This window comes from Danio rerio, chromosome 11, assembly GCF_049306965.1.
Source record: "Danio rerio strain Tuebingen ecotype United States chromosome 11, GRCz12tu, whole genome shotgun sequence".
In the NCBI taxonomy this organism is placed as follows: domain Eukaryota; kingdom Metazoa; phylum Chordata; class Actinopteri; order Cypriniformes; family Danionidae; genus Danio; species Danio rerio.
In genome coordinates this window covers 1,752,580-1,779,444 of record NC_133186.1, presented here as the reverse complement: position 1 = coordinate 1,779,444, position 26,865 = coordinate 1,752,580, and the positions used below count along the sequence as shown (strand labels likewise).

The window sequence follows — 26,865 nt, the reverse complement described above, 5'->3', positions numbered from 1 at the left end:
TCACAAAAATAAGTAGAATGCACTTATATTATTACATATTATATTGAACAACACTTCCGGTGCTCTTGAGATGGGATACGGGTAAGGTTAGGGAGGTTATGGGTAGGTTTTAAAGCTAAGGCTGGGTTTAAGTGTAAACAAATATAATTACATGCAGATGATATTTAAAATAGAAGTCTAGTTTTTAAAAATTATGTACATAGTAAGTGAATTGTAGCAAATAATTAATTTAAATCCAAGCACATAGAATTTAAGGTCACTTAATATAAAGTGACACTCATGTTTTTGCTTTGACAGCTCTACAGAGAGCAAAATCCTCGTCTCCCCTTATTTTTCCTGGCTGTACCTCTCAGCACAGGAACTCAATAACTGGCAACAGGAAGTCAATGATCTCTTTACGGTTTCCTAGTGAGGTCAAAGAGGCACAGTTGACCTCTGACCTGTGAGTGTGTTTGTGTGTGTGTGTCTGAAAGCAATGACACAGCATTTAAACTAACCGAAGGAGAGACGGGTCTGCAGCACACGCGAACACAAACACCGGTAAAGTAAATATACTTCTGGCCTGAATCTCCATCTGGCCGTTTCTGAGTGCCAGCTTTGGGGTAAGACCCAAAATATGCACTCCAGGTTAACACAGATATTTCCTGTCTAAACTAGCGCTCCAACTTTAGAAAGAGGAAAGAGGCATGAAAAGAGTACAAGAATGTATTTAGAGGAATGATTTATACGGCGGTGTTTTTTCTTCTTCTGCATTTTGCGAAACGTTATAGGATTACAGGATTGATGCAGTACGCATCTCAGCCTATATTTTTGTGAAATATAAAATAAGTTGATCCGGATACGTTTTGTTGCACATTTCAGATGACATATCCACTAGAGGGCGCTGTCTACATTAGGCTTGGGCGGTATCTAAATTTTGATACCGTCAAACCTCCTCCCTATTTTACCTCGGTATACAGTATTACCGTGCATAATAAAAATTTTTTTGCATAAGGCTCAGACAGCGTCACCAAACTGTTGGCTTGTGCCTAAACCATTCAGAAACTGAATACTGTATATGCGACCTTAAGTTCACCGTCACCTGTTTGTTCAACCCAGGCTTATTCTGAAAACGTAGTCCCGTGGACGTTTCTGGAGACCGTGAGGAGGTGCTCCCGGGAGGTATGTAATTTTACAGTTTTTGTTTTCGCAAATCCGCCAGAGGCCGATGTTGCGCTTTTTCGCATCTTGAACGTCTCTCGCGGGAGCGAACGCTGTTCTCGCGTGATCCCGCCAGAGGCTGCTGACAAACGACCTTCTGTCTGTCTGAATGACAGAATGATTGACCTTGCGACCGGCTAATCAGCTGACCCACCCTCCATCTTCCCTAAACCCAATCAACGACGATTTACAAAAATCGTCCAGAAAAAGAAAAGCCCTCGTCTGATTTTTACCATGTTTTCGGATTTTGACCACATTCTCACCCCGTTATGAACTTGTTCACTTTATTTTTTGGATTTTGTTTTTGTTTTCTTACCTGATTTCTGGAACCGCTCCACCCTGGACTCGAACCCGGTCTTCGTTGTCATGGTCATATCCTCTCTGCGCCTCCAGTCCGCCGAAGTACACGACGAGCTAACCGGACAAACTTGTTGCGGCGGGAAAGCTCTACACATGGAGGTGAGCGGCCAGCTGGCAAGCGCCGTAAGGAACGTATTTCGCTTTCTCCAGAAACATCCGCGGGACAACATTTTCAGAATGAGCCTGGGTTGTGTTTGTTGCACAATTTGCAAATTGTCTTGTTCGTAATACCGTACGTTCACACCGAAAGCGGCGAGAGCGTCAAAGTAGCCGGAAGTCATTCAATTTCAATGAGAGCCGGCGGCGATAAGCGGCGAGGAGCAGCGTGGCGCGTCTTCTCCGGCGTGGGCGTCGAGGAGAGTTGAAATCATGTCAACTTTATGGTAATGAGCTATGACGCGGTTCGGCGGCAACCAATCAGAATGAAGACGTCCACCGATTGATAGGAGTTCAGAGAACACAGACCTGTGAACTTTGGTTCCAACCACAGTTGTTCCCAAGGGTTTGATGATTGCGGTCGCCGGATTTACAATGTTTTCTTACAGGATCATGCATTAAATAAGTTACTGGCGAGTTACTGATGTTCATTAATGTTATATAAACTTATCTTAAAAAAGCGTGAATCTAGCACGACGTGACAGTACAAAACAGTCTAGCCGCTTCAGGATATTTCAGACATATGGACACATATTGGATAAATAAAGCAAAGCCACACCACACGTAACTTGATCTTCCATTGTTATATGAATTTGATAAGAAGTGCGCAACATTTTCACGCTAGAAACTTGTTTTATGAAGGAATGTAACTGATATGCTGCAACGGCTCCTTTAAATACGAGATCAATGTCGCGAGTTTTGACGCTCTCGCTGCCGGAGCTGAAGGCTGACAGCGTTATCGCCACGCTCTCGCCGCTTTCGGTGTGAACGTACGGTTAGAGATCTGCGCACTGTCTGTATAACACACACACACACACACAGCTGTGAGGTGACAGTGCTAACCACTGAGCCTCCTGTAACATATTTTAGATGTGAAAAATGTAGACAGCGCCCTCTAGTGGATTTGACATCTGAAACATACAACAAAATGTTCCTGGAGCTACATATTTTACATTTAGCAAAAATGCAAGCTGTTTTTTTACAGTCACTGTACTGTAAATGTTGTCAGTGTGTGCTGTAATACCACTTATCTTATTCTGCAACATGTAAGTCTTTTTCTGGTCATTACCAAAATAAATGCTTCAACTTGTTTTGTTTTACTTCCCTGAAATCCTTTAATCTCGTTCCCGGAATGTTTCTTACCTTCATTCATTCGACTTTCCGTCTCTTTCATAAAATCCCAAAAGGTGAATTGCTTAAACGCTTTCAGGGCACTTTGGCGTATGAAAACAGGCATCTTATTCATTAAGCAGCTGAAGAGCAGTTTACCAGTCTCTCAGTATGCTCAATGAACACTCACGGGGGGGAAAGCAGTATTATTGATCAGCGCAGCTCAGAGAAACATCAATCAGGAAAACACATAAACAACACTAGCAGAAGACATCAAATCTCAAACTGCCTGAAAATGAGCACAAATAAACTCCTCTGAGCACAACTGAGGAGTTAGTCTGAAGTGAAATGGCCTATATCTCTTTGAAAAGCTATGATCAGATATTGGTGGAACAGTCTGACATGAAATCGAGTCACAAAAACACAAACATTTGCAAGTTCTATAAAAGGGATAATGAATAATTTAATATCTCTCTCTGTTTCTTCTCCCTTAAAGAACAATTTTAGAGTTTACAGCTTAGTTGTAAAGCATTTTGTAGCTTAGCTTAGCATAAATACTTGATTTGGATTAGACCATTAGCATCTTGTTTAAAAAAAGCTTCAAGAATTTTCCTAAAGTTTGACTCTTCTGTTGTTACATCATGTACCAACTCCATCTATTCATTTATTTTCCTTTGGCCCAATCTCTATTTCACAGGTGGCCAAAGTGGAATGATTCGCCAACTATTCCAGCTAATGTTTTACACTGCGGATGCCCTTGTTGGGGAAACCGAAGCATCTGGAGTAAACCCATGCCAACATGAGGAGAACAGGCAAACTCAACACAGAAATGCCAACTGGCCCAGCTGGGACTTGAACCAGAGACCTCCTTGCTGTGAGGCCACAGTGCTAACCCCTGAGCCACCCTGCCGCCCATACCAAGACCAATGGAAAATTAAAAGTTGTTATTTTCAAGACAGATATGGCTAGGAACTATAGTCTCATTCTGGCTTGTTAGTCCCTACCTGGTTAGGTAAAATTTCTGAGTTAATATCATTAACATGTTGATATCTTTGCGCCTGCTGTAAAGAGTTAAATAGGACAATTATTCAAACTATTTTTTAATTTTTTAGCAAAAGGCTAATGGTCTAATCCGATTCAATGATCTATGCTAAGCTAAGCTAAAAGTGCTCCCGCCAGATCAGGATTAAAAAATGATAAAACTCAACAGTTTAACTTTAGAGGAGTTGTAAAATTAGACATTAATTCATTTTTCTTCAGCTTAGTCCATTTATTTATCAGGGGGTCATCACAGCGGAATGAACCGCCAACTTATCCATAACTCTGTTATCCAAAGCACTGTGTTAATATCATTAATACGTTTATATCTTTACGCCTGCTGTAAAGCTTTCAATAGGAAAATTATTAAATTTTTTTTTTTTTAGCAAAATGCTAATGGTCTAATCTGTTTCAATAACCTATGCTAAGCTAAGCTAAAAGTGCTCCCGCCTGATCAGATTTCATAAATGGTAAAACTGAACAGTTTACCTTTAGAGAAGTTGAAAATTAGACAATTCATTTATTTATTTTTCTTCGGCTTAGTTCCTTTATTCATCAGGGGTCACCACAGCGGAATGAACCGCCAACTTATCCACAGCTTTGCTATCCAAAGCGCTGTGTAATATAATTAATATGTTAATATCCTTGCAACCGCTGTAAAGATTTAAATAGGACAATTATTTGATTTATTATATTTTTTAGCAAAATGCTAATGGTCTAATCTGATTCAATGATCTATGCTAAGCTAAGCTAAAAAAGCATTTTCACCAGTTCAAGATTCAAAAATGATAAAACGCAACAGTAAAATCAGACTACTTATACATTAATTAATTTTCCTTTGGCTTAGGTCTTTATTCATCAGTGGTCGCCACAGTGGAATGAACCGCCAACTTATCCAGCATATGTTTTTTACAGCGGACATCCTTCTTGGCCTACACTACAGCCAGTTTATTAAATTCCATTGCATGTGTTTGGAATTTGAGAGAAACCGGAGCACCGGGAGGAAACCCATGCCAACACGGGGAGAACATGCAAACTCCACACAGAAATGCCAATTGATCCAGCTGGGACTTGAACCAAAGACCTTCTTGTTGTAAGGCAACAGCGCTACACACTAACTCTAGGGACATCAGAGCCTTATTTCACACCATGTCAAAAGGACACTATGTTATCTTTTTGGAATCGACTCCCAGCCCTACTAATTAGCATATGCATTATTTAGCAAGACTTTCCTCAGGTCTGCCTCATTAATACGCAGCTATGATAATATGAAGTGAGCTTACGGTGCAGGCTGAGCGAGATGTTGATGGTCCTCTCCTCGCTGAAGCTCTTGAGTCCTGCGATCTTGGCGCACTTCAGATGCGTTCCGGCCGGAGAGTCGCCCACGTTGATCCAGCAGATGGTTTCCTGCGTGTACAGGAAGTCCATGGCCGTGGTCTGCTTTGTGGTGATGTGGAGCGACGGGCTGCTGGAGCCGCTCAGAGACGTGATCTGGATGTTCTGGGAGTTGGCGATCAGTAAGACGGGCAGACGATCCACAGGCACTACACACACACGCACACAAACATACACAAACAAACAAATCAGTTAGAGCTCAGAACTTCTGCAATTTTAACTAAAATGGAATATTGAGTATGGGCGGGGCTTTTTTTTGCACTTCCACCTAAAAAGGAATATTGAGTAGGGAGCAGGGTTTTCTTTTTGAGCTTCTAACTGCAACGGATTATTAAGTAGGGGGCGGGCTTTCTTTTTGTGCTTTCAACTGAAATAGAATTTTGATTAAGGGGCGGGGTTTTCCTTTTGCACTTCCAACTGAAACGAAATACTAAGTAGGGGCGGGGCTTTCTTTTTGCACTTTCAACTGAAACAGAATATTAAGTAGGGGGTGGGGTTTCTTTTTGCGCTTCCAACTGAAACTAAATATTAACTAGGAGGCGGAGCTTTCTTTTTGCGATTCCAACTGAAATGGAATTTTGAGTAAGGGGCGGGGCTTTCTTTTTGCACTTCCAACTGAAACTGAATATTGAGTAGGGGGTGGGGCTTTTTGCATTTACAACTGGAACAGAATATTGAGTAGGGGGTGGGACTTTCTTTTTGCACTTCCAACTGAAACAGAATATTAAGTAGGGGGCGGGGCTTTCTTTTTTTTCTTTTTCCCTTCCAACTGAAACTGAATATAGAGTAGGGGGCGGGGCTTTCTTTTTGCACTTCCAACTGAAACTGAATATTGAGTAGGGGGTGGGGCTTTTTGCATTTACAACTGGAACAGAATATTGAGTAGGGGGTGGGACTTTCTTTTTGCACTTCCAACTGAAACAGAATATTAAGTAGGGGGCGGGGCTTTCTTTTTTCCCTTCCAACTGAAACTGAATATAGAGTAGGGGGCGGGGCTTTCTTTTTGCACTTCTTTATGAAACTAAATAATGAGTAGGGGGCGGGGCTTTCTTTTTGCGCTTTCAACTAAAACGGAATATTGAGTAGGGGCGGGGCTTTCTTTTTGCACTTCTAACTGAAACTAAATATTGACTGGGGGTGGGGTGGGGCTTTCTTTTTGCACTTTCAACAGACACAGAATATAGAATAGGAGGCGGGGCTTTCTTTTTGCGCTTTCAACTGACACAGAATATTGAGTTGGGGGCGGGGCTTTCTTTTTGCACTTTTAACTGAAACTAAATATTGACTAGGGGGTGGGGCTTTCTACTTGCACTTCAAACTGAAACTGAATAATGAGTAGGGTGCGGGGCTTTCTTTTTGCTCTCCCAACTTAAAATAAATATTCAGTAGGGGCGGGGCTTTCTTTTTGTGCTTCCAAATGAAACTGAACACTGAGTAGGGGGCGGGGCTTTCTTTTTACACTTCCAACTAAAATGGAATATTGGGTAAGAGGCGGGGCTTTCTTTTTGTGCTTCCAACTGAAACGGAATATTAAGTAGGGGGTGGGGCTTCATTCATTTGCATGAACCAGAAGTTGCAGAGACTCTTATTTCAGTATGTTGATGTACTTTGAATTGAAACTGAATATTTATTAGGGGGCGTGGCTTTCATTTCGCACTTCCAACTGAAACTTAATATTGAGTAGGGGGTGGGGCTTTCTTTTTGCACATCATTCCCAGTAGAGCTTTATGGGTAACACTTACTTGACTATCTGTTATGGCACCTTTATAACCATGATGTGACATCATGAATAGGAATGACATTGTATTCCCGCTTATGACAACAGTCATTAAGTGTCATTTACACAGTCATCTTAAAAGGCTTCTTGATTTGAGAGTTTTTAATTATTTGGACTAGAAACAAGACAAAAAAGCGGCTGGCGGTTAAGTCAGCCATGATGAATGGAGCTGCTGATGTGTGTCAGGGAAATGGAGAAGGTTTGTTTTATTGAATCTTATCTTGGCCTGTTTGTCTCACCGTTCTTGGCCTTGCAGGATCTGTTGTCTGGCTGGACGAGATAACCTTCCACACAGGAGCAGCTGTAGGAGCCGTCTGTGTTGGTGCACGTCTGACTGCAGGTGCCGTACACCGTACACTCGTCAAAATCTGAACACACGCACACATACACAAACACACAAACACATACATCAGTTAATGAACGAAAACTTAAATTAATTGATTCAACTTGTTAAACAAATTAAGGCTTTTCAACTAAATTAATTACAATTTTCAGTGATTATTACATAATGCACACATTTAAAAGTCAATTGCATCCATCAATACATGTGTGTGTGTGTGCGTTTGTGTGTGTGTGTGTGTTTTGTGTGCGTGCGTATGGTGTAGGCATGTGCATGTGTATGTATGCATGAATGTGTGCATATATGTATGTGTGTGCATGTGCTTGTGTAATATGTGCATGTGTGTGTGTTCGTGCATGTACATGTGTGTGTGTATCTGTGGGTGTGTATGTGTGTATATGGTTGTGTCTATATGTGCATGTATGTATGCATGCATGTGTACGCAATCTAGTGTGTGTGCACGTGTGTGTATACACGCATGTATGTCTGTGCGTATGTGTGTATGCATGTGTATGTGTGTGCATATGTATGCGTATACATGCATGTCTGTGTGCGTATGCAATTGTGTGTGTGTGCGTGCATGTATGTGTATGCATGTTTGTGTATGTGTGTGTGTGTGTGTGTGTGTGTATGTAAGCATGAATGTGTATGTGTGTGTGTGTGCGTATGCATGCTTCTGTGTTTGTATTTAAGCATGCATGTATTTGTGTGTGTTTATGCATACATGCGTGTGTGTATGTGTGTGTCTGTGTGTGTGCTGCTGACCTTTGCAGGTCTTTCCATCTTGGCTGATCTCGTATCCGCTCTTGCAGAAGCAGACGGGTCCGCTGCGCGTCACGCCACACTCATCCTGACAGCCGGAGAGAGTACAGTTGTGCGCCAGTTCTGCAGACATCAGAGCAGAGGACACACACACACACACACACACACACACACAGAGGTCAGAAAACACCAACCAACACACACTGAAGAGACTAGGAAAACACACATTTTACAACAAGCATACAACCCTGCAACATTGTTTGTATCCTCCATCATAACACAGAGATTGGTTGAAACACAGCTCATCTGCTTATGCAAGACACACATTTAGCTGATGTTTATTAATAAGGGCAAAGCTGTATTATTAAATTAAATGCTGGAAGTTGGAGTCCCTTGATGAGGACGACTGTAACATAAAAAAACACTTTATTTAGGTCACAATTCACGGTATTAAAAAACTTATTACCAATAAACAATGCTACTAGCTTAATAAACTACTAATTAGCTGCTTATTATTAGGTAGTGAGGTGGTAATTAGGTTTTGGGTAGGATTGGGGATGCAGAACAAGATCATACTTTAAACTACTAATGAACACTTCCTATCTTAATAATATGCAGGTAATAAGCCAGTAGTTAATAGCGGGAATTGTGACCTAAATTAAAGTGTAACCAAAAATATTTAGGTGCAGCAGGAACGTTTTGTTAATTATTTCAGACATCAGGTCCACTAGAGGGCGCTGTCTACATTTTTTTTCATATATGAAAGAATTTATATTTCTAATCCACTTTATTTCAAATGAAAGCCCAAACCTTAAAGTAATCACTTTATTGCTGTGTTTACACTAACCGGCCACTTTATTAGGTACACCTGTCCAACTGCTGAGTAACGCAAATTTCTAATCGGCCAATCACATGGCAGCAGCTCAATGCATTTAGGCATGCAGACATGGTCAAGACGATCTGCTGCAGTTTAAAGCGAGCATCAGAATGAGGAAGAAAGGGGATTTAAGTGAATTTGACCGTGGCATGGTTGTTGGTTTTAGAGGAGCTGCTCTGAGTATTTCAGAAACTGCTGATTTACTGGGATTTTCATGCACAGCCATCTCTAGGGTTTACAGAGGATGGTCCGACAAAGAGGAAATATCCAGTGAGCGGCAGTTCTGTGGGCGCAAATGCCTTGCTGATGCCAGAGGTCAGAGGAGAATGGCCAGACTGGTTCCAGCTGATAGAAAGGCAACAGTAACTCAAATAAGCACTCGTTACAACCGAGGTCTGCAGAAGAGCATCTCTGAACACACAACACGTCCAACCTTGAGGCGGATGGGCTACAGCAGCAGAAGACCACACCGGGTGCCGCTCCTGTCAGCTAAGAACAGGAAACTGAGGCTACAATTCACACAGGCTCACCAAAACTGGACAATAGAAGATTGGAGAAACGTTGCTGCTCTGATGAGTCTCCATTTCTGCTCACACATTCAGATGCTCGGCTCACAATTTGGCCTCAACAACATGAAAGCATGGATCCATCCTGCCTTGTATCAGCGGTTCAGGCTGGTGGTGGTGGTGTAATGGTGTGGGGGAGATTTTTTTGGCACACTTTGGGCCCATTAGTACCAATCGAGCACCACAAACTTTTAAGGCATATCTGAAGGCAAAAGGGGGTCCAACACGTTACTAGTATGATGTACCTAATAAAATAGCCAGTGAGTGAGTGTGATGGACTGATTCAACAGCTCACACTATGCTAATATTACGGCTAACAGCACACAGCATTATTGGTCTGAACCTCGCCCATTCTGCTCCAGCTCAGTTCTGCTGACTGCACATGAAGTATTTGAGTTTATCATCAGCACACGTCACATTTCTGACACCAAGACTCTTCATTATGTGAGCAACAATGTGGCTGCTAACGTATTTCACCGTTAGCTTAGCAAAGCACTAATGACAACTGTTGTAGCCAGAAGTGTGTGTGTGTGTGTGTGTGTGTGTGTGTGTGTGTGTGTGTGTGTGTGTGTGTGTGTGTGTGTGTGTGAGATTGTGTGTGATTGTGTGTGTGTGTTTGCAGTGAGTTCTTCACTGATAATCCCTAAGAGGATTGAGTGGAAATTTGACAGGGATTTTGCTTTAACTTCACATTTCACAGCACGATGGTAAAATGTGTGTAAAATATCAGTCCCCTGATGGATGAAACATGCCTTTTCTTTCTTTCTTTCTTTCTTTCTTTCTTTCTTTCTTTCTTTCTTTCTTTCTTTCTTTCTTTCTTTCTTTCTTTCTTTCTTTCTTTCTTTCTCTCTTTCTTTCTTTCTTTTTATTCTTTATTTCATTGTCCTTTTCCTTCTTTTTTATTTTTATTCTTTCTTCTTATTCATTTTTTTCTTTTTTAATTTCTTTGTTTATTTATTCTTTTTTATTCTGGTGGCCTTTCTTTGTGCCTTTCTTTTTATTTCCCCCTTATCTTTCTTTCTTTTTTATTCTTTTATATTTATTTTTTTCTCTTTTTCTCTTTTTTCTCTTTTTCTTTCTTTCTTTCCTTCTTTCTTTCTTTTTTTATATTTTCTTTTTCTTTTTCTCTTTTGTTTTATTCATTTATTCTTTCTTTTTATTCTGTATTTCTTTCTTTTAGCTCAGGTAATGAATTTTTGTGCATAAAACCTTTGTTTTTTTAAGCAATTATCTAGTTTGCTATGATTAAGTTATTATATCGAATACAGTAGGGGTTATTACCCATTCATTACCTGTTTTTTAGACAATAATATAAAATGATATATAACATAAATGTTCAGACAGACAGACAGACGGACTGAACGATACACAGAAAAATAGAAAGATGGACAGATAGACGGATGGATGGATAAATGGACGGACGGACAGACGGACAGACAGACAGACAGATAGACAGAGATAGATAGATAGATAGATAGATAGATAGATAGATAGATAGATAGATAGATAGATAGATAGATAGATAGATAGATAGATAGATAGATAGATAGATAGATAGATAGATAGATAGATAGATAGATAGATAGATAGATAGATAAAGAGACAGACAGACAGACAGACAGAACAATACACAGATAAATAGACGGATGGAAGGATGGTTGGACGGATAGATAGACGGATAGACAGGAAGAGTGGCTGTATTTAGTCTGGAACAGACTGTTTCTTCAGTCCTCCACAGCTCTGAGCTATAATGTCTCTTCTAGTCCTCATAATAACTAATGCACCTTCTGCTGACCACTGACAGGTATAAGCTCACATCGGATCACCTTCAGACACAATGAATGCCTCTGTATTGAATATCTAACATGACACATGTCCAGCTAAGGGCATGTTCCCTAGCATGAATTTGATGACAAAGAGATTCAGATTTGGAGAAAATAATGCATTTAACCTTGAGTGAAGCCGTTTCAGTACACTGGAGCTATTGTGGAAATCAACTTTAATGAAGGAGCTAAAGCAGAAACAACATGACATGAATTCAATCGTCTATTTTACCTTCATCCCATGATCATAGTGTATTTATTATCTATTTTTAAGTCTAGATTTATTTGATCTGACCTACTTCCATGATTTGTAATATTTCTTTCATGTGTATGATTTCCTTCATGTTTTGTTGCATTCATTATTTGTTTTGATCATGCTTCATTTTTAATTTCATTACCATTAATCTATTCTGCACAGCACGTCAGCCAGCGTTAGTTGTGTTTAACTGTGCTTTAGAAATACATTAAAAAAGAGCAAATATTGATAAATGAAACAAGACATGTGGTTAGAAATGTAGGTTACTTTAATGTATATTCTCCCTATTAACAAACCAATAACTGTGACATTTTCCTCAATAAACTCGTAATTTACAAATAGTTATTAAGGTAGAACTGTAGTTATTAGGTAGGATTAGGGATGTAGAATAAGATCATGTAGAATATGTAGTTTATAGGTAATAATTATTTACATTTTATAGCGATTTTCTGGACACTCAAAGCGCTTTACACATTGGGGGAATCTCTTCATCCACCACCAGTGTGCAGCATCCTCCTGGATGACGTGACAGCAGCCATTTTCCACCAGACCGCACACCACACACCAGCTGATTGGTGAAGAGGAGACAGAGTGATGAAGCCAATTACGATATGGTGATGGTTAGGAGGCCATGATGGGCAGAATAACCCCTACACTTTTTCAAAGGACATCCTTGGATTTTTAACGACCTTAGAGAGTCAGGACCTTGGTTTAATGTCTCATCTGAAAGACGACGCTCACTGAGCAGTATAGAGTCCCCGTTACTATACTGAGGCATTAGGATCCACACAGACCACAGGTTGAGCGCCCCCTGCTGGAATCACTAACACCACTTCCAGCAGCAACCTAGCTTTCCCATGTGGTCTCCCATCCAGGTACTGACCGGGCGCGGCCCTGCTTAGCTATAGTGGGCGAGAGAGCTATCTGTCAGCTAAGTACTAATAAACAGCCATTATCTTAATACTATAGCCCGTTTCCACAGAGTGGTACAGAACGGTTCGCGTTAATTCATTTAATTTTGCTATTTACACTGAAATGTTACAGATATGTAACAATGTTTTGTGTCTATTTTGCTTTCACTATACTTGTTAAGTCATTCAAAGCTTTGATTAACCTACGTTGCTGTTGTTTTTAATATATTTTAAATAAGTTTGTGAAGCATTTTGAGTTGCAATTTATGTATTATATTAGTGCTATACTAATATAATTAGTATTAATATCATTATTGGGACAATTGGATTGTGAAAATGGAGTTTGCAGCACAGTCTACTATGAGTATTCAGGTCACGGACGCATTCAAGTGTTACCCTTCACGCTGAAAAAGCAGCAGACCATATGCACTTCTCTCTCAGTCTATACACACTCGAGAAACACCATGCATTTTTAAGTGCGACTCTTTTTTGATGTTATTTCAGCCAAGTGCTCTCCTCAGATACACCTGCGAGAGGCTGAGATGAGAGAAACGCCATCGGCAGAGAAAACCCCTGAAAACCAGCAGCTCTGATATCAACATCAGCAAACAAACATGCATTCATTCATTTTCCTTCGACTTAGTCCCTTTTATGAATCAGCGGTCGCCACAGCGGAATGAACCGCCAACTATGCCAGCATCTGTTTTACACAGCGAATGCCCTTCCGGCTGCAACCCAGTACTGGGAAACACCCATACACACTCATTCACATACACACTCATACACTACGGCCAATTTAGTTCACCCAATTCCCCTACAGCGCATGTGTTTGGACTGTGGGGGAAACCGAAGCACCCAGATGAAACCCACACCAACACAAAGAGAACATGCAAACTCCACACAGAAATGCCAACTAGCCCAGCCAGGACTTAAACCAGAGAACTTCTATATGGTATGGTATGGTATGGTATAATTAATATTGTATCATATCATTCATATCATATCCTATATCATGATCACATGTTATATTTTATCGTATCATATTGTATTGTATTATATCATATCATAATGTATTGCATCATATCGTTTCATAAATCATATCGTATCATATATTACATATCGTATGGTATGGTATCATTAATATCATATATCATACCATATTATTTATCATGATTACATCTCGTATTTTATCGTATCATATTGTATTGTATTGTATCATATAGTATTTTATCGTATCATAAATCATATCATATATCATGATCACATATCGTATTTTATTGTATCATATTTTATTGTATTATATCATATCATATTGTAATGTATCATATCGTATCATAAATAATATCATACATTACATATCGTATGGTATGGTATCATAATTATCATATATCATACCATATTATATATCATGATCACATACCTTATTTTATCGTATCATATTTTATTGTGTCATATCATATCGTATCGTATTGTATCGTATCATATTGTATCATATCAAATCATATATCACATATGGTATAGTATGGTATGGTCTCATTAATATTGTCTCATATCATATATCATGATCCCATCGTATTTTATCGTATCATATTTTATTGTATTGTATCATATTGTATTGTGTTGTATCATATCGTATCATAAATCATACAATATTATATATCACATATTGTATGGTCTGGTATGGGATCATTAATATCATATATCATATCATATTATATGTCATGATCACGTATTATATTTTATCGTATGATATTTTATTGTGTTGTATCATATCATATCATATCGTATCATATTGTCCCATATCAAATCATATATCACATATGGTAGAGTATGGTATGGTATCATTAATATTGTATCATATCATATCATATATCATGATCACATATGGGATTTTATCGTATCATTCTGTATTGTATTGTATCATATAGTATTTTATCGTATCATAAATCATATCATATATCATGATCACATATCATATTTTATCGTATCATATTGTATTGTATCGTATCATATTGCATTGTATTGTATCATATTGTATTGTATTGCATCATATTGTATTGTATCATATTGTATTTTATCGTATCATAAATCATATCATATATCATGATCACATATCATATTTTAACGTATCATGTTGTATTGTATCGTATCATATTGTATTGTATCATATTGTATTGTATTGTATCATATTGTATTTTATCGTATCATAAATCATATCATATATCATGATCACATATCATATTTTATCGTATCATATTGTATTGTATCGTATCATATTGTATTGTATCATATTGTATTGTATTGTATCATATTGTATTGTATCATATTGTATTTTATCGTATCATAAATCATATCATATATCATGATCACATATCATATTTTATCGTATCATATTGTATTGTATCGTATCATATTGTATTGTATCATATTGTATTGTATTGTATCATATTGTATTGTATCATATTGTATTTTATCGTATCATAAATCATATTATATATCATGATCACATATCATATTTTATCGTATCATGTTGTATTGTATCGTATCATATTGTATTGTATCATATTGTATTGTATTGTATCATATTGTATTGTATCATATTGTATTTTATCGTATCATAAATCATATCATATATCATGATCACATATCGTATTTTATCGTATCATATTGTATTGTGTCGTATCATATTGTATTGTATTGTATCATATTGTATTTTATCGTATCACAGATCATATCATATCATATATCATGATCACATATTGCATTTTATCGTATCGTATCATATTGTATCATATCATATTATATTGCATCATATAAAATTATATAATATCATTTCATATATCACATTTCGGATGGTATAGTAAGGGTTTCTTTTAAAGTCTCATGAACACAAGTCTGAGCCAATGCAGAAAGGCCTGAAGATCCTTAAGTTCTTGATGATCTCCTGCAATAATTGTATGACTTTCTTATGGATTTATTTCTGCTGCATTGTTTCTGTTTTGGTAGAGGATTAGCGATGTCGAATCACTAAACTCTGCAAATACCTTTCTAACTCGTCCCGGCCTTTGTGAGCATTAACAGATCCTCATCTGAACTTGACTGAGGCATGGCACGTTTCCACAAGCAGACCTGATGAGGCCCAGATTTTGATTTAGAGGATCCAATTGTATGTTCTTTCTTTAGGGCAGAGCTGCTAAACTCGCAGCAGATTTATTCCACTCAAATAAACCAAACACCTGAATCCCATTATGATTTTGAAATCAAAAGATAATCCTGGAGGTTCGCATATTTCTCCAGTAATGATATTTACTTCAGTGTAATTTCGGGGAGATAAATACTGCGCAGTAAGTGAAAACACACAGATTTGTGTATTGTTGTTAAAGGAATCCTTTTTATATATCAATAAACTGCTTAGCTGAGTTTCACACTAACATATTGCTTTATTAATTCCATCTCACGTGGACCAAAGTCACGTTTCAAAGAAAGTCTGTTTACTTGGCGGCCATATTTGTGGCCATAAATGTGAAAATATTTGCATCGACTCAGAGAAGTTTATTCGAGAAGATTTTTTTAACACATTTTCAATAGATTAATAATTAATTTATATATCTTTTTAACTTTGCCATGATGACAGTACATAATATTTGACTAGATATTATTCAAGATACTAGTATTCAGCTTAAAGTGACATTTAAAGGCTTCACTAGGTTGAAGTTAGGGAACGTTTTATTGTAGCCGAAATGAAACAAATAAGACTTTCTCCAGGAAAAATCATATTACTGGAAATAAAGTTAAAAATTCCTGAATATGTTCAACATCATTTGGGAAATATTTGAAAAGGAAAAAAAATATTCGCGCCCATTCAAGAGGGCAAACAATCCATAATCTATCATATAATAACATATATCACGATCACTTACTGTACGTATTGTATTTTATTGTATCATATTGTATTGTATCACATCGTATCATATCATATATCATATCATAGCATATCGGATCGTATCATATATCATGATCACATATCGCATTTTATCGTATCGTATTTCATTGTATCATATCGTATTATCATATCGTATCATGTCATGTCATACATCATCTATCATATCGTATTGTCTCATATGATATGATATGATATATGATATGATACGATACGATACAATACGATATGATACGATGCGATACAATATGATATGATACGATACAATATGATATGATACGATATGATATTGTAAGGTATAGTATCGTATAGTACAGTAGTGTATCGTATAGTATTGGAAGCTGCTTCATGTATTGACCTTAGTTCTAAAATGTCTGCAGGCTCTTAAATGTAACGTTGTTGTCATAGTAATTGGCTGATTAAATTACCAGTAATAAGATATTAAACAAGTGTAGCTAATAAAGAACATACTTTAGGGGTGTGTGTGTGTGTGTTTGTTCATTCATTTTCCTTCGGCTTAGTCCCTTTATTCATCGGGAGTCGCCACAGCGTAATGAACTGCCAACTTATCCAGCATATGTTTTACACAGCGGATGCCCTTCCAGCTGCAACCCAATACTGGGAAACATCCTCACTGTGTGTGTTTAGTTCTAGAGAAAAAAACTTAAAGTGCAGATCCATTTACGCAGACAGTTAATACTGCACTATACAACACTGAATAAAAGCCTTTAAAATCTACAAAACACTGACAGATACTTAGAGGGGTCTGGATATTATATCATGAGCCTGATCTAAAAAAGCATGTCATCTTCAACGAAACTGTGAAATGTTATAAAGATACCTTTGGCCATTACGTTTTAAAAGCATCATTATGCAAAAACATAATGAGAGTTGTCAGTATAAAAGCCTCACATCTGGCAGATCAAAGTCCTCCATTTTTCCTCAATACAGGGGGGAAACTAAAAGCATACAGTTAATCACATCAACTGAAGTGTGGACTGTGTTTATTAGGACGCAAGCTGAAACCAGGTAACAGTCTGCATGCAACACATTTAACATAGCCATATTTTGATATTAAGTGATATTTACTTTTATAGGGTCGGAGGTACGATGGCTCAGCGGTTAGCACTGTGGCTTTACAGCAAGAAGGTCGCTGGTTTAAGTCCCAGCTGGGTCAGTTGGCGTTTCTGTGTGGAGTTTGCATGTTCTCACAATGTTGGTGTGGGTGCTTTGGTTTCTCCCACAGTCCAAACACATGCGCTATATGGGAATTGATCAACTAAATTGACCATAGTGTATGTAACTGAGTGTGATTGGGTGTTTCCCAGTACTGGGTTGCAGCTGGAAAGGCATACGCTGTGCATAACATATGCTGGATAAGTTGTTGGTTCATTCTGCAGTGGCGACACCCCTGATGAATAAAGAGACTAAGCCGAAGGAAAATAAGTGGATGAATGAATTTTTGATTTTGGGTGAACTACCCCTTTAAGTGCAAGTCTTAAACAACAGTTAGTAAATAAATAATGCGATTTTGAAAACTAACTAAACTCTCAAATGAAAAACGTGTGAATAATCTGCCATGGCCAAACAACATCATAAAGTATATTTAAGATATTCTCTGAAAACCTAAAAACTCCTTTATGTTATGTAGTTTTGCTCACTTTTAGGAACCGTCTCCTTGTGCAAACTACTGGCCGCACATCGGGAATACTGCATTTTTAGCCATGAAAATGTAAATCATTTTGAAAATGCTGACGTCTGTATGCAAAACAATTTTACTAGAACACAGAATAAAAAATACCATGCTTAAATAATAAGAGATTTAGGAGTTAGTATCTGTTCATTTCAACCAAAAAAAAAAAAAGATTTACATCACTACTCTGTAAAACACGAAGTTTATTTATAAACTAATTTTGAGAGAAGCACACGCTAATGATTGATAGCACCTGGTCCACATTAGCTAACACTGATTTACAATCAGATGATTCCTTAACCACTATAAATAACCAGAGTATCTTAATTCAGCCATCTTCGTCTTGAAGAATCCCCCCTTCCACCCCTACTCCTCCCATTTCTTTGTCAGGGCAGCACGGAGGCTTAGTGGTTAGCACCACGGAGTTTGCATGTTCTCCTCATGTTTGCATGGGTTGTCACCTGGCTCTCCGGTTTCCTCCCACAGACCAAAAACATGTAACATAAGTAAACTGACAAATCTAAACTGACATGGGAGCTCTCGAGACCTACCTGAACTCAGACTTCACTCTGGACCCGCAATGGGGGGGAGCTCCAGGCTCGAGGATCTCACAAGTTCAGGGCTCTCTCCCGGGACAGCATGCCAAACACGCTCCACAATCAATCATCAGCTAAGGGCGAACTCTTGAACCATAAATGAGCAGTTTTCCGTATTTTGTGATTCATGTTTTTATTTTTCCCCGTTTATTTCTGCTTTTTTTATTGCTTCATGATACCTTGATTGCTCTTCCAGCAACTTTTCACTTGGCAAAATTTGAAAAAGTGACTTTTATTATCATTTATAATAGTGCGCAGTGCTATATTGTCTGGGTTGGTGTTGTATATTACACTAAAAAAGCCTTGTAATGAGCCACCAGTGCATTTTCTGCACTCATTTCTCTAGATATCATTTCTTATACATTATATTATTTCAAATGACTAAAATGTCAATAAAAGTCACTTAGTTAAAATGTGGAGTTGAATTTTCGACATCAAAAGGGGACGGAGCAGAGTTCAACATCCCATAATGCAACTCACAACGACAAATAAACATATAAATATCACAAATTAAGGAAACTGTTAAGTAACAGATATTTTTTATAGCGTAGTATTTATAACGATGGTGTAATCTGAAATTGTGGTGGTGGCCAGTGTGTACCTCTGCAGTGCGGGCCCTCGTCTCCTCCGTCAGTGCAGTCCGGGACGCCGTTACACAGTTTGCTCATGTGAATACACAAGTCTGAACCCAGACACTGATGTTCATTAGGAGGACATCGAGACACACGGTTATGAGGACCTGGGAGAGAGAAACGGGAAAACAGAAGTGAGGATCCACGTGCAGTTTTTTAGCAAAGAAGTGTCAGACAGGCAACGGTCAAACAGGTGCAAACAAATGTAAAGTGTCGAGATCCCGAAGCACAAGTGAGTCAAAACACTGCACGATGCATGATCCGAAATACACAGGTCACATGACTAAAATGCCTTTAAACACCAGGTCACGAGACTAAAGCAATTCAAAGCATCGGCAATTTCAGAAGCGTTTCGAGATCTGGCGAATCTGTGTTTGACTTACAGGGTCAGATAGAAAAACTATATCTCATGTAGCCTTGTGGTGCGTGTGCTCTAAGTTTTAGTGCTGCAAATGGCCCGGGTTTAATATACTGTATATAGCTGCATCACCCTGGATTCGAACCCATTATCATCTGGAACTCCCACCGCTTTACTAAATCACTTGATGCTTCAACTGTACAGCGTGGGGTTTAATACCCCAATTTGCGTAACCGTTTCTTTGCTGAAGACGTTCCAGAGCAATACATAAAAATAACCACTAGGTGTCACTTAAGAGACGGGTTTTAAAACGTTTCGAAGCTTTGTTTCAGTGTTTCCTGAAGCCTCGCTTTCCCCACCACTAACAGTAGCATGAGGTCGCGATCGTCTGATCTTATATAAAGCAAGAGCTCACAATGACATATGATGACGTGTGCAGGTGCTGTAGTGGTGTCCCCTTTCTTAAGAGTAAATTTTGAAGCCCTTCCCCTTCACTTTCTGTTTTTAAGGGCCAAGGGGAAGGGGGAGGGGTAAAAAAAAATAGTATTGTGATTGGACCTAAAGTAGTCATGTAATCAGTCCATAATGAGTTTCAGCTGTGGCAGGAGTGATAAGTGCAATGACTTCTGGGGATTGTAGTTTGGCACTGCTGGCGATCACAACACAAACTGCTTTATTTGCATCAAAATATTCACTCAGCCAACAAATTATGGGGTCTAAAAACGTTTCTTTAACGTTCCCGTTATGCACTGTTACTTATTCGAGCGTTCTTTAAATGTTCGAAACATTGATTTGTTTAGACGATGTGTATATAACATAATAGTTTGGTTATAAGAAGATTATTCAAAATGTTTTCAATCATTTTCATTAATATCTCATGTCTCATGTTACAGAATGTTATTTAAAGTGTTATTAGAACATTCCATAGACATTATATTAATGTTCTAGGAACATCTCCCTAACGTTCTCAGTAGGTTATCAAAACTAACAATGAGTGTTATACTTCATATTCTAAAAAAAGGCATGGCATAATTATTTTTGAGGAAAGTCTTGATTTCACTTTAATGACTGTTATCAATAGAAAAGTATGAATATGATAAAAAATATTCAGCCTTTGAATCACTCGAATAAATTACGTTACGATATATTCACATGGAAAACAGCTATGTTTAATTGCACACATATTTTACAGTATTGTCATTTTTACTGTAGTATAATAAATAAATGAAGCCTTGGTGCAGCGGAAGACGCTTCTCAACAACATTATGAATTCCTAACTTTCAACCTGGTATGCATGTTCACAGTGTAGACAAAATATTTGGAAAGAACACTACAATTTAGTACCTGTAGATTAAACAGCAAAGCGTGACACTAATAAAGCAGCAAAGCAATGCGTCCGACAATTAGAGCAAGCCAAAACTGATTAAATGTGTGCTTGAATGCAATACAGGTCATTCTGAATAAAATAATCCACCAAATGCATTCAAGGTGACCTATTATACCCCTTTAACAAGATGTAAAACACGTCTCTGATGCAGCAAGAGTGTGTAGTGAAGTTTCAGCTCAAAATACCACACAAATAATGTTTTAGAACTCTCTGAAACAGACCCTTTTAGGCTTTAATCCTGATTTTTGATCCGCTTAGGTGACTGTCGCTTTAAATGCAAATGAGATTGTGCTCTTTTCAGAAGAGGGCGGAGCTACAAATGCCTTTGTGTCAGCATAATGGCAGATAAAACTCTCATGGACAGACGGCTGCTTCTCATTCAGGGCTGTTTATGCTAATGAGATGGTCACTAGTGGGTGGGGCTTTCCCCTTCTGATGACATGTACAAAGGGAAAATGTCAATCATAGTGTGTCTGCAGACTGTTAATCAAGCCTGATTATCAAAAATAGCAGGGATGCCCCGATTTTATTTATTTTTTACTAATACAGATAACCGATAACTACAGATCCTGAGCCGATATCCGATATATTGGCCGATATATATATATATATATATTTTTCCTACTTCTCAGCTATAGGTTATTGTTGTGTTTTTGCATATGGATCTAGGTGTTAGGTGTAGAATTCTGCCACCTGCTGGATAGTGATGAACCTAAAAGTATTATAGTTTACAAAAGAAAATGTATTGTCCTACAAAGGGCCATAGAGAGCCATTCTTTTTTCTGGATGTAGCCACCTGCTTGTCCTTTAGTAGTCCATTGTGGTAATCTTTTAATCAATAAACGTACCCAATTTCTTAAACTAACAACAACTACTGAATAAAATAAAACTGTGTGGATTTTAATTAATGTACAAAGCTAATAAAGCGAATAAAAAGACATTTAAAACCTCTGAAGACATTTTAGATCACTCATAAAAGAATTAAGTTTCAAAAAAAGTAGGCATGCATTAATTTAATTTATTTTTTAGCAATACCGATAACCGATAACTACAGATCCTGAGGCCGATATCCGATATATTGACCGATAATTATAAATATAAACGTTTAAAATCTTTCTGCACGATCTTTTTGTATTTTACTTCTCAGCTATAGGTTAATGGTGTATTTCTGGATATGGATCTAGGTGTTAGGTGTAGAATTCTGCCACCTGCTGTTTAGAGATGAACCTAGTACATTTTTTACTACCAGAAGCTGAATATATTCACACACTGCTGACACACAACTGTGTTTAAACCCCTTATAAAAGTGCGTTTTGCATAATAGATCCTCTTTAATGCAGCAGCACATAGACCCGTTTTAGAAAAGGTTTACTCTAGTGTTTAAACAATTGAGCTTTATTCACCTCATGAATCATTCAGTGGCATTTTCTTTCTGTCTTTCTTCTGCAGTTGGTTAAAAATACCCATTTACGGCTGTATTATGACTGTGTCCATAAGTGTGCAGTCATGTGTTTGTGTTTGAGTCACTGGATGAGCTGTATGTGTGTGTCTGGACTGGACAGAGCGCTGGGCGTGGAGTGAAAACTCACCGCAAGTCTTCAAATTATTGACCACAAATGAGCGAACGTGTTTTTCCTGCAGAAAAACTGATGCAACTCAGCAGAGTTCAAGACAATAACATTCCCCTGAACTGATGAGATCATCGATACTGCGCCAGAACAAATAACACGCATGAAGTCACTGTCTTAATAAGTTATTATGACACTGGGTTTCTATTGAGAAGACTTCATTCTTCATTTAGGGGTGAAGAGAAATTATAAATAAATGATGCACAATGTACAAGATTCTCAGGTTTTAAGATTCTCAGAGAAATGTGAGATTTATTTTGAATAGTTAAAAATATATTGCTGTCAAATGGGTCAAATCTAGTGGTTTGAAGTGCTTTTATAGTGGCGAACCATAAATATTTTAAATGACTATTAATTCAATGTTTCGGTGCCACAACGTGATGCTTAAAATGAGTCTTTTAATACGTCATCAAATAACTCTTAACCTAAATATACTATATACACACTTTTATAAACTATTGTTGCTCTCAATGACGATTTAAAGTCAAAATAAGCAGCACACATTCCTAAAACCATTGCATTTTTAATGTTTAGATGCTTGGAAACCCCCTTTTTGCCTGTGACCTGTATAAATATTAGATGCCTCTTGAAGTGGCTGTGCTAAATGTGTGAGAGAGAGAAAAAAAGAGCTGAAGTAGTTCTGCTCTCTCTAGCTCCCACTGGAGGACTGGAGCTCAAACTGCTGATGATGTGTGCCATCTGTAAGCTCTCATGCTGAAGGTGTAAAAGTCCCAGAGGTGCGCAGAGAAACCAGCCTGTCTCTCAACAACCGAGAGCATCTGTTAATGCCTTCTCTGACCTCCAGCAGAGCAGTCCGGCTTCACAGTGACTCCAGGAGGGATTTCAGAAGTCCAGTTATTAGTGTTGAGGTAGAAACACACACGCGCAGCTGACTGATGCACTTGTCAGGAGGATGGAGAGGAAAAATGTATGCATGGTGTGACATTTTGTCCAAAGAAATTACATTGCATTTGTTTTGCAATTCACGTTTTGTAGAGTAGTCCAAATTAAACGTCCAGCGAGTGACGCTAAAACAAAGAAACTCCCTTGATTGTGAGCTATATGTCCCAGAATGCAATGCAATTGTGATGTCACAACAGTAAAGTTCCCAAATACTCAAGGTTTAGGGCTTGCATTTAAACCCATTTAGATGCTCCACCAGTAGTAGACACTTGAATGACATAATAAATGACGTACATCTGAGGGAACGAGAGGAATATTATAAGACTCTAATGGCATTTTCTGCACAGCATTGTGGGTAATGTAGTTTTTTCTACATGAATTCTGATGTTAAACATGACTACTTTAACATTAAGTTGGATTAACCCTGGCGACACGGTGGCTCAGTGGTTAGCACTGTGGCCACACAGCAAGAAGGTCGTTGGTTCGAGTGCCTAGGCCTCAGTCAAAGTTAATCCAGTGTGTGTGATTATTAGTCTCGATGTACAAGCTCGAAACTTTAAATTAGCACACAGTTGGCATCACTTTGTTTAGTTGCCACAGTTTTGATCTGTGCAGAAACACGGTGTTGAGAAGCCTTCATGATTAATTACCAGTGACGAATTAAAGCGTGGTTAATAGTGAAACCAGTTAATTATTGCTTTAAATGCAAATGAGATTGTGCTCTTTTCAGAAGAGGGCGGAGCTACAAATGCCTTTGTGTCAGCATAATGGCAGATAAAACTCTCATGGACAGACGGCTGCTTCTCATTCCGGGCTGTTTATGCTAATGAGATGGTCACTAGTGGGCGGGCCTTTCCCCTTCTGATGACATGTACAAAGGGAAAATGTCAATCATAGTGTTTCTGCAGACTGTCAATCAAGCCTGATTATCAAAAATAGCAGGGATGCCCCGATTTTATTTATTTTTTACTAATACAGATAACAGATAACTACAGATCCTGAGCCGATATCCGATATATTGGCCGATATATATATATATATATATATATATATATATATATATATATATATATATATATATATATATATATATATATATATTTATTTATTTTTTTTAATTATTTATCAGCTATAGGTTATTGGTGTGTTTCTGGATTTGGATCTAGAATTAAAGCGCGGTTAATAGTGAAACCGGTTAATTATTGCATCCCTGTACGGATGTCGCATGCATTAATACATAGTGGCTATGAAACTATACAAAGACACAAATGATTTTGTAAGTACGGCTCTGACACATTCTGGCACATTAGGAATATTGATTCCTCAACAGTACTCTCTGCTTGGTCTGTGTCCGAGTCGTACATGTAAGGCTGAATGCTGGTCTGTCACTCATGTTGCTCCTCTCTGTCTGCTGCAGCTCTTGGCTCCGCCCCCTTTTTAAGTTGGGCGGGAAGTCGAAACTAATTTTAATGTGGAGCAACACGCCCCTAAAACAGCAAGCTGTGTACACGCCCCCAACATGACACTCTTTAACACATTATAATTAACAAATCTGACCTGTGTTTTGAACTGAACCTAAACTGGCACACTCCATACCATAATATTAATAATAAATATTAAAATAAAGTAAGTGAAAAACCCCACGTCCTTTTGAATAACATTACAAAGGTTTCTAATCTCAGAGAAAGCTTTGGCATTGTTTCTGAGCCGGGGATTGTGGACTCTTGCACAGGCGTGTGCTCAGACCATAAGCCTCTTGTAATATTATGATCACATGTGGCGTTCCAGAAGATCTGGAGGTGGAAACTCTCGCCGCTCAGTCAGAAACCACAGACACATGGAAAACTCTGGAAAAAAGCGGCTTCACGTGGGAGACGTGAGTGACCCCGGGGCCCTACGACACGACCACACGCCACTCCGACAAATCAGACAAACACTGAGAATATAAAGAGGCGATGTGAAAAAAAACGACTGCCGTTTTCACTTGCTGACGTCCAGTTTATTTCTCTGATTTATAGATAGCAGATGCTTGAAGGAACTCGAAGCAGGTAAAGCTATTTAGGCCAAGGGTGAGCTGTTCAGCGGAGGCAGATTTGAACTCAAAGGCTGAATAACTGGAGGATCTGACTTACATAACGGTCCGTTGAAGACAATTATAACTCAATTACAATTTCTTTCATCCAAAACAACGCCTTGTGCTGTTTTCAGCTTTTTAAAATGGTTTAAAGGGAACCAACTGTGCAAAAATCCCTTTTAAACACATTTGTGTGTCAGCAGTGTGTGAATACATCCAGCCTTTAATGGTGAAAATTTATTAACCACTTAAACTCTGCGGACCCGGTACCGTAACGTCATCAACTTTCGATTTCAGATTTAAAGGGCTAGCGTTGCCCCAGACACCCGTAACTGGTTTCGTTTGAAAGTGTAGAATCTATATTTTATGCACATATGCATCACTTTGGTTTTCATTCTACTGTACAAAAGTTATTTACACTTAAATACACAGTATTTTGGATACCCGAGCTGGGTATTTTACATTGTTCATTTTTTATATTTTTTTATATGACACATGTACAAGTTATAGCTCAAATGAAAGCTTTTGCCGGTGCTCATACAGTTCTAGCATTCTTTTTGCTGAATTATATTCATATTCCAAACAGTTGTTGAATGAATCGCGGTGTTTCCATGGCGCAGAAGTGAAAACAATACATTCCTGATCAATAAGCAGCCCCAGATAGCACAGACAGCTGGCATCTCTTACCTTATGCTGTGCGCTTCAGGGCCATTCTCCTCTGTTTTTGAGGTGATGTGCATAAGTAATCCTTTTATATGTCTGACGTGGTCCAAACACAGTGAATTATGTTTGATCAAACAAAAGAATAGTAAAATATGAAAACAATGATTGCTCCTGTGGCTTGTACAGCACCTCTCATCAGTTGGAATACAATAACTTTTGCATAGATTATGGTGGAGACCTTTTTCTTTTTTCCTATGATTTCAGACATGTGCAGGAACCACCAACATTAATTACAGCATGTTAGACCACACAGAACCTAAAAGGTACACTTTCAAATTTGAGTTTATAAAAAAATACAAAAAGCGCCTTTTTTTTAGGTGTTTATTATAACACAGACGACATATACAGATATTTTAAACA

The 26,865-nt window shown here is 38.1% G+C and overlaps 1 protein-coding gene across 11 annotated transcripts in view; it reads right to left on the bottom strand.

Moving 5' to 3' along the window:
• Window positions 1–26,865, bottom strand: part of lrp1aa (low density lipoprotein receptor-related protein 1Aa) — a 225,922-nt gene that overhangs the window by 140,280 nt on the left and 58,777 nt on the right. For all 11 annotated transcript variants that reach the window (XM_073916187.1, XM_073916185.1, XM_073916186.1 and 8 more), the window contains exons 3-6: window positions 19,402–19,539; window positions 8,142–8,261; window positions 7,276–7,404; window positions 5,148–5,408 (exon numbers count right to left, since the gene is read on the bottom strand). In XM_073916187.1, the coding sequence (XP_073772288.1) occupies window positions 5,148–5,408; window positions 7,276–7,404; window positions 8,142–8,261; window positions 19,402–19,468 (577 nt within the window). In that variant the 5' untranslated portion in view covers window positions 19,469–19,539. The remainder of the gene's footprint in view (window positions 1–5,147; window positions 5,409–7,275; window positions 7,405–8,141; window positions 8,262–19,401; window positions 19,540–26,865) is intronic.